The sequence below is a fragment of the Prosopis cineraria genome, unplaced genomic scaffold, assembly GCF_029017545.1.
Source record: "Prosopis cineraria cultivar Desert tree isolate PC_DT_omini unplaced genomic scaffold, ASM2901754v1 PC6, whole genome shotgun sequence".
Lineage (NCBI taxonomy): Eukaryota > Viridiplantae > Streptophyta > Magnoliopsida > Fabales > Fabaceae > Prosopis > Prosopis cineraria.
The window spans coordinates 19801148-19819816 of record NW_026555337.1 but is presented as its reverse complement, the minus strand read 5'-3'; the positions used below and the strand labels follow the sequence as shown (position 1 = coordinate 19819816).

Below are 18669 nucleotides of genomic sequence, written 5' to 3'. Positions count from 1 at the left end.
AATTTTATTTATTTTTAAAAATATAATTGTAAAATATAAATATTATTTATTTGAACAAGTTTTTATTTATTTTATTATTTCATGATGTGTTATTTCAAATAAATTGTGTAACATCATGAACTTTAATCTATGAAACCAATTACAAATTAGAGATAAATTTATAATTAGTGGATTGATTATGAATTTAGATAGTAGATTGATGTTTTGTATTGTTGGGCCGATGTATTAATAAGATCGAGTAGTGGAATGATGATTCGGATTGGAATGCACAAGCAATAGTGAGAGTTACCTCACTATCTCACGTGTTGCAGTATATGGTACAGAATTTGAATAAGTTAGAATGTGGATCAACTCATGGTTTAAATGAAAAAAGAGAAGAAAAATGCAAGGAAGAGAGGAGAGGAAGGTCAGCATTGTTAGGGCATCAATTTATGAAAGTTTAAGAGATAGCTCTAACTAGTAACTGGCTAAGTAAGTTTTGTACTGGCTGTACTTCATTTCTACCTTAATTTCTCTAACTTTGAGTTATAAAGAAATTAGATTGGGACATTTTAAGGGGTAGAAATTGAGGAAAAAGGTTTGAAAAAGGCTCTTGGGTACGAAACTAAAGTTTTGTAACTAGTTTGAGATTTAGTAGTTGAACCTTAGAGATATCGACTCCAATTAACCTAAAAAATTAGGTTAAAAAGGGTAAAAATGCTATCTGAGTAGGCAAAAAGGGTGTTTTGATCATTTTGGAGGCCTTAGAGTATTCTAGTAAGGTGAATAGCTTAAGTGAACCTAAAAAGTGTTGAGTATCATTGCTTATCCAAATTAGCATTTTTGCGTAGAGCTTGGGAACTAACTAAAGGTACTTGATCATATAGATTGAGCATTTGAAGGAGGACTTGTGGAAATCTATGCTCTCCAAGTATAAAAGTGCAAATTATAACCCTGGTAATAAGGATAAAAGGTAACTGGAGTAATCCTTTTATTTATTAGCATGTAAAATGATTTACAAGTATTTTATATTAACTATATGCATTGAGTTGTATAAAATGATAGAATAGCAATGTTGCAAAAAGTGGTGCATGGGTATGTGAGTAAAGATGTTTGAAATGCGTGTGCAGGTGGCATATGTGCATATGAATCCATGAATGTACCCTAGAGTAGGGGGTCGTGGCTTTACTCTGTATAAGGTTAGAAAGTCCTAGAGGTCCAAAGTGTTGATTATGATCACGAGTGCATGCTATACTAAGGCAGATGGCCATAGCCCTACTCTGTATAAAGTTAAGAAGTCTTGGTAGTCTAAGCATTGATTTTATTCACTGGTGGTGGGACACAGGAGGGCACACCACCCATATGTGATACCTTTGTCTTAAGTAGTAGCTTGGTGGTCCCCACTTCATGTAAGGATGGGAAGTCCTGGTTCAAGCTTCAAGTATTCTTCACTAGTGAGAATCAAGAGTGCATATGCATAGCGGATGATTGAATATTGCATCATGTAAATATATATATATATATATATAGCCTTTTTTAGTGAGATTAATGTTACTCTATCCCTTGTATTTGATTTTACATGCTAATCGGTATTTGAAGTTTATCCAAGTTACTGGGACGCATCTCTCATTCCATTACCTCTTGCGTACAAGTAAAGAGAGTTTTAGGAGGCCGAAAAAAGAAGTGAGGAAAGAATAGCCTTATTTCTGATAGTGGTATGAATACCCTGCAATGTAATGAATGTATATAATTGTATTTAAGGTTTGGGTTGCTAACTAGGGGGTGTGTGTGTTATTCTAGTGACTTGTATAACTGATGTGGCATCTCGTCAAGTGTATCACATTAATGAATATATGGGTAGGCCTAGATGCTATTCAAGCAAGTTTATGAAGGTGTTATACCAACTTGTTCCAATAGTATTATATGTGATTTATATGATGATGTGTTTACATATGTGAACTTGACTAAACGACGAGGCTTAGCCCCATTTGGATAAGTCAAGCATATTTGTGAATTCTAATCATATGGTAAGGCTTGACCCCATATATGAAAGTCAAATGCATGTAAAATGGAACAAGTGTGATAATGTTTATGTAATTGTATGTGATGCCTTATATAAGACCACAATTGTATAAAGTAGCATAAAGAGGTCAAATTGTGCATAAGGCGTATTGCATATGATTAATGTGTCAATCAGGTATGTATAGTGCTTTTGGACTTAGTTCAAAGTCCATTATAGTCTATTAGATTAATATGTGAGAATTGAGCATTTAAAGTACAAGTTTTTAAAAGAAAAGTAACTTTTGAGACTCAAGTGTCCAATTTGTGATCAAACTATTGGATCTTATACAAACTTGTCTTAATAGATAGTATATCTTATAAGTTTCGGTGGACACTTGAATCACTCTAATCAAGCACTATATGTTAAAATGGTGCACGGTGGAAATTTATATCAAATTGCTGTTATGACAATAAAATTTGATACATGCATTGCAATGCACGAATGGCATGCTGCACACACAACACGTTTTTGGAAAAATTATTTATTCATTTATCTTGTGTGTGGGTGTAGTGTCTACACTTCTATAAACCTTTTTTTATTAATCTTTGAATTTAAATTTACATGTTTTTTTAACAAAGACGAGATCCTACATTTTAGAAATAAATAAAGGCTTATATTTGCATAATTATGTTGTAATTGTGTTGTATTGTGTGGTTGGTGCAAGTAAAGTTTGTGTGAATTACAGACTTTACAAATTGAATATCAATAAAATTTATACATTTAATATTTTATATTTGAGAAGTTTGTTTATAGTTAAATCAAGACATGTGAATTCTTTTATATATTATTAATTATGTATATAATAAACTCTTATATTAACATTAACAATAACTTTTTTTTTGGTAAAGATGAGGCCAAAAGCCTGAAAAACTAAACAGCTCCTAACCCAGAATCCAAACCTAACACATCTCCAACCTTATCCTTTACAAACACATCAAGAACCTTAGGATGCACTGAACCCCACCACCGACACTCCCTCTTCATCCTTAAACCAACCTTTGCCATTCCATCCGCACACCTATTAGCTGATTTACGAATGGTTCTGATTCAAATCTCCCATCGTTGCTTTTCAGTTGCCATACTTGATTCAACACGCAGCTTTCTGCCACTCTCGCGTGATGCTTCCACTTCAAAAATCTTGATAGCTCTTGCGAATCTACTTCTAGCTCTATCTTCCTCCACCCTAACTCCCACGCGATCTCCAAACCCCTCAAAGCTCCCCATCCTTCAACTTCCAAAACACTATACACCCCAAAGTTCTCAGCAAAGCCACAGATCCACTCCCCCTGATCATCACGAATCACTCCCCCACACGCCGCAATCCCTTGCTCACCCTAATAAGCCCCATCAGTATTAACCTTAATCTATCCAGACTCAAGCGGTGTCCAGCATTCTACTGCTTCAACTGAAGATAGGCACTCTAGTACGCCCTTATTATGAGCGATTTCCTCAACAAACTGTCAGATCTTGAAGCAACTACCAGCATCATGGTTTCTAGCACCAAATACTCTTAAGTTCCTCTTTTTTCAAAGAGCCCAACAGACGACAACAAACACAATCGACCAAGGTATATTCCTAACCCTCTCACTGCTCTTAAGGTTATATTTGATCCATCTCTGTAATGGCTCAGAGAAGAAATTAATATTAACTAAATTATTAATCTTCCTCCATAACTCCTTAGCTACCTAACAGTCACGAACTACATGGATAGAATCCTCTACACCCCCACACACATCACAATTTACACTTGCCCCCCATCTCCTATTTCTTAAAGCTTTAGTATGGAGCTTGTCATTACCCAACAACCACAAAAAACATCTAATCCTTTCTGGCCCCTTCCACTTCCAAATCAAACCTCAAAATCCATCCTTTTTGCCTTCCATATCACCCATAATACAATTATAACCTTTCTTAATCGAGAACAAACCATCCCCTTCCTTCCATAATAGCCTATCCCTTCCCTCACCATAAGGTACAGAAATCCCTCCAACAGTGTCATCCTTTCCCTATCCATCAGTCCGTCTAATTTCTCCTAATTCCAACCCCCTGCATCCACTAAGTCTGCAACTTTCCATCTTCTTAAACCCTCATCTAAATCCACCATACAATGATCCACCAATTTAGTGCTTTTATTCACCTAAAAATATTTCCAGAAATTCGTTGACCTTCCATCCACCACAACCCTCCATGCAAATCTACTAGTATAATCCCACACCTTCACAATATCCTTCCAAAAACAAGATGCATTACCTGGCACCTTAAGGATTGAAGAAAGCTCTCTCCCATTATTATGCTTATGACATACTACCTCTACCCATAACTCATTTAAACCCTCCCATAGTTTCCAAGCTAACTCTAGAAGACAAGCTTCATTCATACTTCTCAAATTAAGAATCCCAAGCCCACCACACTGTTTCGGCCTTTGTAATTGATCCCATCCTATCATATAAACCTTTTGCCTTTCTGCCTCATGCCCCCATACAAAATTCCGCTGAATCCTTTCAATCTCCTTAAAAGTAGTCTTAGGAAACAATGACACCATCATAAGATAAACAGGTATTACACCTATCACAGCATTTGCCAAAGTAACCCTTCTAGCCATACCCAGACAATTCACCTTCCATCCAGCTAACCTCTTCTTCACTCTATCTAGAACATGCTGCCAACATCTCCTCCTACCTTTTGCAAAGGATAAAGGCACCCCAAGGTACCTTCCTAGATCCTCCGTTATCCTGAATCTAGATATATCAGCTAACCTCTTCTTCGACATATTATCTACATTTCTTGAAAAGAAGATAGCTGACTTATTATTATTCACTTTTTGCTCTGACCATGCACAAAATTTCCTCAAACAATTCATTACCATAATCATTTGCCTTTCTGTAGCTTCCCCAAATAAAATCATATCATCATCAAACATAAGATGAGTAACCTCGGGTCCACTTCTACCCATTTTGATCGATCTCCACTCCTCGTCTTCCTGTGCTTGTTATATCACATGTGATAATTTTTTCATTGTAAGCACAAAAATGTAAAGGGACAAAGGATCCCCTTGCCTTATGCCCCTAGTAGGCTTAAAAGCCTCAGTCATCTCTCTGTTCCAGAGAACCTGAGTAGAAACAATACAAATACACTTCATAATCAATTCCCCAATCTCCTCCTCAATCTCAGCCAAAACTTCCCCAATAAAACTCCACCTCAACCTATTATATAATTTCTCTAAATCAATCTTGATAGCAAAAAAACCCACCTTGCCTCTCATCGATCTCATACTTTGCACCAACTTTTGTGCAATAACAATATTGTCCTGAATATGTCTCCCTGGGACAAAACTGACTTGATTGGGAGCAACTAACTTCCTCATTACACTTATAGAGCACATTACACAAAGCTATAGGCCGCATCTATCTAAGGCATTCAGGTTTGTCAACATTAACAATAACTTAAAAACTACTTTTTTTGGTCAAATACATTAAAAACTACTTGTTCTAATTTGATTGAATAAAAAATATTTAATAAATAGGAATACTTATATATTTAGTCTTATATACTTAATAAATTTTTATCTCATTAAATCAAGACAATTAAATTTTAATGCATTAATAATATTAATAATACAATTTTATTATTGAATAAATTATATATGAAAATTCATATGTCTTGATTTTATTAAAAACAAGTAGTTTAAATATGTAATTATAAGTATATAAATTTTTCTCTTGCACACATATATAAAGTAAAGTATGTAAATCTTTCCACTTAAAAGAATCATAAATCTTTGTAGTGATTATAAGATAAAAATAAACAACTTGTTTATATCAAAAACATGAACAATATGATTCTAAAAATATTTTTTTGTGTAAATCCATTCAATTTAGTTTACAACAAAATGTAAATAACAGCCTGTTGTATTTTATAAGTGATTATACCATACTTATTAAATCACTAAATTATACCCCGCGCCGATGCAAGGGATATTAAACAAAGAAAAGAGTGAGATGTTTTAAAAATTTTATCTTACAAAAAAAATTATAAGTAAGGTTAAAATTGTAATTGATTATTTTGCATCTTATTTCTATTTTTATATTCTATCAGTTAGAAATAATTTTTTTCAAAATCTCCCTTGTCCTCACCTCCCATTCATCCCCCTCCAATCCAACCAAACATGAATAAAAATTTAAATCAAACATTGATTAAAGATTGTCTTTGATAACTCTACAACAAATAATAGTGTTTTAAGTTGCAAAATATAAATTTACCCTATGTCCCTTTGTATTAGAAGTCATATTTAAAACAAATTATTTTTATAATTTGTTACTATTATACATACTAAAGGTATAAAAATTTAGTTTGTTCTACAATTTATTATCTTGTTCTTACTAAGAATAAAAACAATAAAATATTTTATTTAGAATTTATTATCACATGTAAATTAAAATTTAAAACAATAATTTTTTTTATAGGATTGCACGGTTATCTTTTTAATAAGATCCGTGTAAATTAAATTACTAATTTTATTGCTGGTTTCACACCCACTATTTTTGCAATATCCATCATCTAATTTTTCATCGTTTGTCTTATGCTTTTTTTTTTAATTGTGGACTTCACAAGCAGAAATAAAAAGAAATGCTTAACTACATTATCTAAATGAGGCGAAAAAATGACACAGCGAAATTTTTCTAAACTCGCATAAAAAAGTAAACAAACTGAAGGCACACACGCAAATTAAAAAAAAAAAAAAAAACATTGAGAACATTATCACCTCAAACAGCAGTAAGAGCATTTTACGTGGGCCAGCCAATACATCTATCCTTGCGGCCCCACAGATTTTAATGACTTGGGTTAATTTTGCGTGTATAATTACTGTAGAATTACAGTGAAAAATGACTGTAATTATAAATTAATTAGATGTATTTTATAAATTATTATCATGTACTTCTTCCGTTCTTATATATAAAAGATCTTTTAAAATTTTTTTGTCCATAAATATAAAATATTGTTAATACATTTTTTAATAAATAGATCATTATATTCTTATTAAATTGAAAAAAAATACTTTCATTAATTTACTTTAAAAAAATATTTATTTTTTATTTATAATAATTAGAGATAAAATTAAAATGTTGTTATGCTTTTAATTGAATAATTAATTTTTATTAGTTTGCGTAATTTAGTTAAACATATCTGATTATAAACAAAGTATATCTTAAAAAAATTAATTTATTACCCTGTTACTTATTTTATTCCAAAATATATTATTATAATACATGTTTTAATAAAAAATCATTTTAAAAAATTAAATATCATGTTAAATGAAATAATAAATAATTAATTAAAAACTATATAGTGTTGTTGCCTATAGCAAATAGATTTTTTTATTTTGATATATATTTTCAAAAAAATATATTGTAAGAAATTGATCCCTTTCACTAAACTCGATCTCTGTTGATCCTTTGAAAATTTCATTATCAAACGTATATACTAATCCCGTGTTTGGTATCATTAAGGCACAATTGGAGAGGCATGTCCTCTTTTTTCAATTCATTTTTCATTCCATCCCTTTTGATTTTGTATAACAAACCACCTTTGAGATATTTGGCTTGCTTTTTCTTTTTCTTGAATGCATATAATGTTTAGTGAAGACCCATCAAGATATTGAAAATCAAATAAATCATTAAACTGATTAAGATAGTAGTCAAGAATTAGTAGTTTAACTAGAAGTCAAATTAAAGTCAGATCAGTCTTAATTAAAATAACATTATTTAATTTATTTACATAAAAATATTCATATTTGAATATAAAAAAAGTGAATTTTTAAATAAAAATAATTATTTTTGCTCAAATAACCCTACAAAAATTCAATAAAAAGAAAAAAATCTCATACATGTCAACATAATGCTAGCAAAAATTCAATAAAATCTCAACAAAAAGTTAAATAATTTTGATCAGTTAACCTAAGAAAAATTTAATATGAAGAAAAATGGTCCCTATCACAACTAATATTTAAATATTATTATGCAATCTACTTTCCATAAATCTCTCACATAATTTTATCATAACTATTAAATTTATCAAATACTCTCTCATTTAAAAATATAAGGCATTTTTAATCGAATATTATGTTCAATAAAATAGTTACATGCTTTTCAACTAATCCTTACTTTTCATATTTACTTTTATTAAATACTCTACAATAAATATAAAGTTATTATTAATAGGGACGCTTTTGAAAAAAAGGCAATGATTATATCTCAAAAAATTAACAATGTCTTACATTTTTTAATATCTAACTCTTCAAAAAATGTCTTATATTTTTAAACGAAAGGAGTATATTATTTTATTTTATTTTATTTTATTTTATTTTGCATAAAACAATCCAAGAGCACCAACTATTATGACTACAAACATTTAGAAGAATATTTTTATATTATATTTTTATAATATAACATTAGAATATTTTTTATTTATGCAAATTTTTAATTAGCTTTTAATTTTTGGTATAATAAAATGTGTATAGGGATAAAAACAAATTTTCAGATAGTAAATATAACAAGTTGTTATTACTTGTTAGAAGTCCTCATATTAATATTAAGCATAAAGTAGCTTTTAGTCCCTTACACTTGAGATTTTATCAATTTGGTCCCTCAACAACTTTAATTTTTTTCATTTCAATTCTTAATATTTGCTTTCATTATCAAGTTATTCCTTTAAGCTTGGTAAGAAAATATAAAATTAAAAAAACTAATATGGAAGTTAGATTGCTAACATGAGAATATACATGTAGATTAAATAAAATACATCGATCAAATCTGTCAAGTCCTAATTACTTATCTATTATTTATTTTAAATATGCTCTGTATAATGTTGAATTATGAATTATAAAATGATAAAATAAATAACAGATAAGTAATTAAGACCCAACTGATTTGGCCATGTGTATCTAATTTTCACGTCATCTTATTTTAGGTGTAATTAGAAGTTATAAATATTTTAGAAATTTAATTTATTTTCAAAAATACCAATTTATTTGATCATACTATTGACAAAATTGATTAATTGTTCAGTAATTTACAAGTAGCTTGAATCATTTATTAACGAGAGTATAAAAAATTAATAAATACTTTATTTCACAAAGAATATTTAATTTTTATAAATTAGATAAAAAGAATTTAACTAAAATTTCTTATAAAATATAGGGAGAGAACATACTTTTGAGTTATCACTTAACTAAACTTCTTAAAAATTTAATAAATATCCTACATCGCAGGGAGTGAAAGTAACAACTCGTTGCAGGTGTATATTAAAAATATAAAAGAAATTTTGTTGTTTCATGATGTGTTATCTTCACAAAAATAGAATTTTGACGGAATTTAGATATTTAATTTCATATATTTGAGATGTTTGTTTATTATTCAATTAAGACATATGAATTCTTTTATATATAATTAATTACGTATATAAAAAATCTTATACTAACATTAACAATACGTTAAAAAATACTTTTTTTTTGTCAAATACATTAAACACTACTTGTTCTGATTTAATTGGATAAAAACATATGAATAAATGGGAAGACTTAAGTATTTAGCCTTATATATTTAATATACTTTTATTTAATTAAATTAAGATAATTAAATTTTAATGTGTTAATAACATTAATAAAAGAGTTTGTTACTGAATAAATTATATATAAAATAATTGAGATGTTTTAATTTAATTAAAAACAAGTATTTTAACTATATGAGTAAGTCTAAGTATGTAAGTTTTTTCCTTATATATATATATATATATAAATTTAAGTATAAGTCTTTCCTCTAAAAAAAATTATAGATCTTTGTGTGATTATGGGATAAAAAAATTTCTTATTTCAAAAAAATTAACAATATTTCTAAAATATTTTTTAGTGTAAATGCATTCAATTTGGTGTACGAGAAAATATTATTTTATTCCAACATAAGTGATTGTACTGTAGTTATTAAATAAAATATTTTAAAAATTATAACCATGTAAATATTAAAAAATTACTTCATTACTAATTTTAGTTCGAAATATATTATTGTAATACATATTTTAATAAAAATTAATTTTAAAAAATTAAACGTCATGTTAAATTAAAAAATATATTTTTTTTAATATTGTGTTGTTGCCTGCCGCCATTGGATTTTATTATTTTAATATATTTCTTAAAAGAAAAATTTTATGTTCTATATTTTATAAGAAAATAGCGTTCTGTTAATCCAAAACCGTGTTTTATATTAAATAATAATAAATAATAAAAAGGGTTAATATGTAATTCTAATTTTAAATTATAAGTTTAGGGATAATTTAAATCCTAAATTTTTAAAAAATAAATTATGAATATTAAATAATTGAAGTTAGGGTAATTTTATCCCACTGTTAAATTTTAACAAAAGTTTGTCAAATTTAAGTCTATATGTGATTTTCATTAAATTTCATTCTCCATCTCTTTCCATTTGGTAAAAATGACATATTAGACTTCAATTTTACGAATGTTTATCCAAATTTAATAGTGGAAGTGAAATTATTTCAACTTTAATTGTTTAGAGTTTATAATATATATTTTAAAAGTTTAAGATTTAAATTATCCCTAAACTTATAATTCAGGATTCAAAATGTATATGACCCTAATAGAAACAAAAATATTAAAAAAACTGATTTTACTTTTAAAAAATACGACACGAAATTTCTGTCCAATTAAAAACTAATAAGAATCAAATGAATATTTCACAGTAATTAATAATATAAAACAAAATCTCTGCTTCCAAATCCCATCAACTTCACAAATGGGCAAATCACAAAAGAACAAACGAAATTATAAAAAAATTGTTTTAAAAAGTCATTCAATGCAAGAAAGTGGGTTTACCCTTAGGCCTTACCTGAGATAAAAATAAACTAGGCGTTTAACAAACTCTTACAACCTGATTTACTTTTTAACCTAACTTAACTTATTTATTAAATAAATTTAAGTTTTTAATTAAATTTATTTAATTAAATAAATCAAGATTCTTTTTTAAAGCCTAGCTTGTAAGTCTAACAAGCCAGTATATATATATATATATATATATATATATATCACAAACACATTAGTTTCAATATTTTATTTTTAATCAAATTATTTTTTTTTTTTTAGTTATATTTTCAATTATATTAGACTTATATATTAATCTTAATGTTGCTATTTTATTATTATATTGTATTGTAATTTATAAATCTTTTCAATTATTATATATTAAAATTAATAAATTAAGTTATATATTGTATATTATAGCAATCCTACAATATATTTAAGATGTTTAAAATTAAAATGGGAGTCTGTTTAAAAGGTTTACTTTTAAGTAAGTTTTTAAATAGGTTTTCAAGTCAAATTAGACTTTAAATAAATTCATACTTGAGTCGTGAAAAAAAAAAGCTTTATACAAGTTTTAAGCTAGGCTCAAGCCTCTGATTTATCACAATGGCTCAAACTTATTTGGCTAAAGTTTATTTCCACCCCTAGGCCTCATCTAGGGCTACACAAAGGATAGAACGGCAGTGAACTCCGCCCTAACCCGAAATCTGGTCTCTTTCATGAAAAAGACTAGGTTAGGCAACCTATAGTTCGGTCTTGTCTAGTGATAATTCAAAAATTAATAGGATTGGATTTGATCGATAGAACTGAGAGACTAATCTTGTTAGTCCAATACTCACTTAGCTTTTTTTTTCTTTTTCCTCTATGAGAGGCAATAATCCATTTCAACCTAAGAAACTCAATTAAGATAATAAAAACACTTATAATAATAATAATAATAATAATAATAATAATAATAATAATTTCTAACAATAAGAAAAAAATATTTCTGTTATAGTCAAATGATTTAAATTTATAACTTTAACAAAAACAACACTCAACAAACTTCAACAATACTAGATTACAACAACAATTTGAAAACAAACTCAACAAATCTTCATATAATTATCTCCTTAGCATTAATTACACTTGAATTATTTATGAAAAATAAATTAATTATAATTATAATAAATAAATTAATAGGACTGGATTGGACCAAGTGGTCCGAGTTTCTTGTCCAGTCCAACCTGAATAAATAGTCTAGCTTTTTTAGTTTTTTTGATCCTGAAAGACCAGCGTCTATACGGACCGAACAAGATAAGGACCATCTTAAGTTGGATTGGATCAGACAGGATTGGATGACTTTTGCACGGTATTAGCCTCAACCGTCAATTGTTCACTCTTTTTTTTTGTTGGAAAATAGCGATGAAACACCACTTGAAAAAATTTATATCAATTAAGGATTAGTTGTTATAAAATACGAATAGAAAAAAGCCCAAATAAATGAATTGTTATTAATTTAAAATAAGTTGTTGTTAAAATTTAAATGAATATTCGTTGATAAAAGACTAACCTGAATTGATGAGCATCTATTTGAGTTTTAATAACAATTCTTAATTCATATAAATTTTCCTCAATAATTCTTGATTGATATTTTTCCTTTTTTTCCATCTCTTTTGGCACAATAAAACCTAATTGTTATAAACAATTTGTAGATACATTTAAAAAAATTTTAAATTGATTGTTTTCAAATAATCTTTTTAGATGCATATTTTAAAAAGAAATAATTTAGACATAATTTCTTTATTTTCGTTTGTAAAACTTGTTTTTGTAAAATAAATTATTTTAAAAATATTAAGAAAAAAGAAAAGAATGAACCAAGCCCCTGATTTTAAGAATTTGATCTTGGCAGGCTTACTTGTGCATCCCTCAACCGTGACTTGAAAGGTTAGTTTTTAGTATTAAATTGAATATATAACCTAATTCATAGCCATAATAATTGACTTAAATATTATTTTATCATTTGCAAGAAAATGACTTGATGTTAACTGATAACTTAACCATATCATTTATAAGAAAATGACTTGATGTTAACTGATAATTTAACTACAATATAATAACCAAATTTATATAGTCAAGTTAAACAATTATTTTATTATTTACTATATATACTAATTATTTTTTGCTAGAACCAAATCATTAATTTTCTCAAACTTGATGATAGTTAATTATTATTAAAAATTTGGTTAATTTTATGTTATTTAATTTCATTTTTTATGATACATCCAACACATCTTTCAACGAGAGGGACTTTAAATATTTTAGATTTTTAAATGACTTTATTTAATTGTAATAAGATAAAATTTGGTACAGTTTAATTACAAAGAAAAGGTACTATATAACTGGCATATATAATATTTTTAAAAATTTTATTATACATTTATATATTAGTTAATAATGACTTTTTATTTTTAAGAATATAAAACACTCCCTTTAATTGTCTTTATAATAAATAAAATATTATAATTAAAAATAAAATTTTAATAATTAAACTAAAAATCACCTATAGGATTTGCTAGATTGTATATATTTTTGAATTCATTCAAGAAAGATATTTATCTTCTGAAATGTTGTTCTTCTTGGATTCCGTTCTCAAAACTGAGCCGAAAGCAATAGCTGCTTCATCATAAAAGCTCTTCCAAGAAAAAACACAGAACACAGTACCAAGAACGAAATGATGTTCTCGGGTAGAAGCATGGGAGGAGGACGCGGAGGAGGAATGTTGAGAACATTCAGGGGAGCAGTGTCGAGGGTCGGTGTTCCTGGTAATGGAATACAAGAGCCCTTTTCTTCTTCTTCGGGATCTGCGTCTCCTCCTTCCAAGGCTGCTCGCAGACCCCACTCCCAAAACTGTCTTTCGTTGTCTTCTCCTATCAATTTTCAATCTCACAATCCTGTGTCTGGCTTACCCTCTCGTTGTCCATCCCTTGAGGTGGATGGTTTTCATTGGGTTTCTGAGGATAGCTTTGAGGACGATGGCTTTCATGGGTTTTCTGCTCCTTATGTTCTGGGGAAAGTTCCTTATGAGGAGGAATTTGACAAGGATAGCTTTGAATATGAGGGCTTTCATAGGTTCCCTGTTGCTTGTGTTTCGGCGGATGTTCCTTCTGAGGAGGAAGTCGACAATTCTGTCTCTGCTATCCAGGAGTAAGATGATCTTTCTTCAGTGTTTTTGTCAGGGAATCATTGTGTAATTTGTGTTTGGTAGTTACTACTGATTATTGTTAAAAACTCATTGGGTTGAAAATGTAGATTTACCTAAAAAAAAATGATTCTGTGGCAATATATAAATGGTCTGAACAATAATAGAAAATTCTAGACTACTCTTTGTAAATGCTATGGTTGGTCTTACAATTAGCATGTTTGTGAAGATGACAATTTTGAAACTATTCACCTGCTTTTCTATCATTGTGTGTTGTCCCTTTTAAACCAATCCCCTGTTTGGTATCATTGAGGCAGAATCCGGGTGGCGGGACCTCTTTTGGCTCCTTTACTGATGTTTATTATGTTTCTGCGTATTCATTAAAGGGTTTTTTATTACTTTAAAGTAGAGACAAAAAGATCATTCTTATCCTTAAAACTACCTTTTTCATTTGATTTGACATTCCATTCCTTTGGATTTTGCATTACAAATCACCGTTTGAGAGATAATACATTCTTCATTATCATGTTTATGTGGTTCACTTGTTCTTGAATGCATATAATGTCTAGTGAAGACCTCACTGCTATTTCCAGTACAAAGTGTTCAAATGCCCCCAAGTTACCTTTCAATAAGTAGGATGGGTTGGTGATATTGCAGATATTATTGTTGGCCCATATTTGTAGCTTCCATCGATTAGATTTAGAGAATGCCTCAATCAATCTTTCAACGGGAAACCTTGGTTTAGACGTTTAGCTGAGTAGGGTTACTTTGGTCAGTCTTGCATAATAGCTTTACTTAGCACTTGGTACTGCCGTTTTCTCTTAATTTTGGGTCCATTTGGTGCACAAAAATGGAAATGTAATAAATTAATAAGGAAATAGAATGAAAAAAGTGAAGATGGTTACTGTTGAATAACGATGACAGAAGCATAATAAGAATCATACATCTTTGCTTGTTGTACAACGAAAACGAAATCCTTTTCATTTGCATATACTCAGACTTTTCTGTATCTTGCAAGAATCTCCTTGCGGACTTGTTCTTCTAAATTCCATTGCATGCTAACCTTGCAGATTTGACTTTTTAAATTTTGCGTTAGTGATGATGTTATTTTCTATATTTCTATACAGAGTATTCTCTTCTACCTCACATGAATCTGAGATGGATTGGAAGGAGCCATCTTTGAATCCATATGATACAAGAATGCAACTCTCTAATGGATCTGATAGAGTTTATTATACATTTCATTTATTGCAGACTGACCCAACTATTCAGGTGCTTTTTCTTGTTCAAAAGTAAAAATAGTATTATCCATTGTTATGCTGCCCAGGTGAAATTGGTTCTAGCTGATAATCTAACAAATTCCTTGATCATAAATGTAGTACTAGTAAACCTATATTTTCTATTTCAATCTGTTGCATATGTTCCAAGTTCTATATGTAGCTTGCTCTGTATAATAGACTAAGATGTAGTTTGATTTGATCCTTCTTATTATGTTTATAATGAGAAATGATCACTTTTCTTTCCATAATGGAGCCTGATGATTAAATGTTGTTCATGTGTTTCATTCTTTCAATCATGGTATTGCTGCAGAAAATGGTGAAATCAATTTCATGTGATGAAGCTATTTGGGATGCTCTTTTGAAAAATGAAATCGTCCGCGAGTTACGAGAGTCATTCTCATCAGGCTCATCAGGTTGGTTTACTTTCTGAGTAGTTCGTATGCTTTGTAATTATATATATATATATATATATATTTTAATGGCTGTTCTATTTCATTTTTATTAGAAAGGTTAAAGTGTATGCTGATAGCTGAATTTAAGTGGGTATTATTGGATCCACTTTTGGTGCTCATCTCTGATATTGTTGCCCATCTTGAAATTTGGGCAGTCTAGATCTAGTTAAATTTTTATTTTTCTATTTAATAATCTTTTTTTTGGAAAGCAGATAATCAGAACTTCATTTAAAATAAAATAAAATCTTAAAATTTCAGTAAAAATTAATGTTTGGATCGTTCAAATCAAATCTAAATAGTCCAAATAAGATATACATATGGCACACCATATCTACTTCTGGTGCTGGTTGTATCTATTTTGCCATTTATTATGCTAATATTAAATGAAAATTTCTAACTGGTAAGCATGAAAATTTTCTCATGCTTCACAAATAACAGAGAGGTTATGATTTGATTTGATTTTCTAAACGGGTTTGTATTGACAATGCTTGCTGCTATTGTAGAAATAGTAATTGAATAGTTAAATTGGCCCAACAATATATCTTGTTGCAAGAGGGTAGATGTGGTTTTGTTCATACCACTTTTCACATGGATGGTCTTATGAAGGTTTGTTTGGTATGAAGGTTAATAAAAATTAATAAAATTGACAGATAATGAGGAAGTTTCTCAGAGTTTTTTCGTGCATTTTGCATTTGGTGGGGTGTTCGATTTTAGTTGGTTACAATGACATTATAAACATTGCAAAAAATGAAGGAAAATGCAAAGTGTCCCCCTACCATTATTGATAACTATACTATCAATGATCAAAATCCATGTGCATACTCAGTGCAACATGACTAATGTGGAGATTAAATTGACAGATTCTCAGAGTTCAGATGGGACTTCCAGCAGAAGTGAGTCCAATTCTAAAACAAATGTTGTGTTGCGGATATTTGGTAGTGCCAGAGCAAAGTTCATGGATGTAATTGAGAAGATTATGAAGATTGCGACTGACTTGTTTCAGCACAAGATCAATGATGAAACAAACTTGTTCCCTGATCCCTTCACTGAGAAGCTGAGAACTTCCTTCATGCTTTCCATCATCGTCCTCTTGGTCGTGATGGTGAGTCGAGCAAGTAGGGCTTGACTTGAACTCGCCGACATGATGGTATATTGTCATTGGTTTGATTTTGTATAAAGGATAGAAGTTGCAGACTTAGGATGCATTATTTATGGTTATTATTTGCTTTGAGTTATGTTGGTTATGGACACTGAAGTCTTAGGTCAAGTGAACTATGATTTGGTGGATGGAGAAATAGTAAGGATCAAATCAGTGCCTGTCTCAATGGTTTGAGGAACTCATTAAGGTGGATGCTGCTTTATGGAACATCTCTCGAGTTTTTATTTAATTTTACAACTAATTATTTCTCTTGATGGATGAATTATTTGGTTGTCTAGTGTTTAAACTTGTTTTCCTCAGCCTATTAGGATTGTCTTTCTTTGTTTTTTTTTTTTTTAAATATAGCTATATAATTAGGTTAGATTCAAGTAGTATCAGGTTCAATTAAAAGTAATATAAGTGGCTTTATTTATTTATTTTTATAAACTTATGGCAAGAGGCCTAGTGGATTAAGCAAACCGACCTAACATGAATTGTGGATTAATGCTAATTCAATTTAACCAATTTTAGTTTGGTGCATTGAAAATTTAAACTTGACTTGCCAATGAACCAAGTAGATTGACTCATTTAACCCACTAAAAAATTTAAAAGAATGAAAATATGAAAAGCATAATTTTAGTATTTAATGTTATTGTCTCATTACCATAATTAAAAATGCAACATAATTTGTGGTCAAGAGGAGTGTAGAGAGTAGATGACAAGGAAGAAGATGAAGGATTGATTTTTTTTTTTTTCGAGAGCATTTGAAAGGTAAGATGATAATTTGGATGGCTGGAGATATTTTTATATCACGGTAGAATGAACATGCTCTCTTTTCTAGCTTCTGGGTGGGAGAATGACATTAAATCCCAAAATAATGAATTTATGAGTTAGGTTCTCAATAAAATTTTCTAAAAAGTAAGTTATAAATGTTGATTCAAATAGTTATAAATTTATGAGTTCTAACTATAAATATTATATGTAAATTTTAAATATAACTCTTAACTTATAATTGGGATTCTTGGTTGCAAATATTTAAATTAATATTTGCAACTTTATTTTTTTAAGAAAATTTTTTTGGAGCTTATTTTCTCCGTTAAAAAATATAAAACATTTTTTAAGAAGTTGAATGTTTAAAAATATAAGGTATTTTTATTCTTTTGAGGTATGATCGTTGTTTTTTTTTTTAAAGCGCCTCTATTGATGAATGACTTTATATTTATTGTAGAGTGTTTAATAGGGATAAATATAGAAATATAGAGTTAGTTTGAAAGTAGGTAACTACTTTATTAAAGATGAGATTCAATTAAAAATGCCTTATATTTTTAACGCGAGGAGTAACTCTTATATATTCCTGGTTGTAAGATGTTAATATCATTCTCCCTTTGACTTGTTTAACTTGAAGGCTTGCATTTAATTTTTTTCCCCAAATATCCACCTAATCAATTGAGTTAGTCCGTATAATATGGTAATATCTCTCTTGGGTAAAGTTCTAATTTTCTCCATCATTTGAAAGTTAATAGGTATGAGTACTTTTAGTTTACCTAGTTCTTTTGGAATTAAAATATTGGTGTAAAGAAAAAAATTTCTCAATCTAATCTGAATATCTCAGACATTTTAATTTTATATTAATGATCAGTGCTATGCAATCTCAATCATTACTTTTCCTAATTTACTCAATTATTACACGTAATGTCTAATAAATTAT

At 28.9% G+C, this 18669-nt stretch overlaps 1 protein-coding gene across 1 annotated transcript; it reads left to right on the top strand.

Annotated features, from left to right (window-relative positions):
• The first annotated feature begins 13517 nt into the window (after nucleotides 1–13517).
• Nucleotides 13518–17244, top strand: LOC129313694 (uncharacterized). The gene is made up of 4 exons (XM_054957005.1): nucleotides 13518–14096; nucleotides 15219–15363; nucleotides 15682–15784; nucleotides 16684–17244. Exons 1-4 carry the CDS (start codon nucleotides 13624–13626, stop codon nucleotides 16947–16949), a joined length of 987 nt encoding a protein of 328 aa, XP_054812980.1. The 5' UTR covers nucleotides 13518–13623; the 3' UTR covers nucleotides 16950–17244.
• The last annotated feature ends 1425 nt before the right edge of the window (nucleotides 17245–18669 follow it).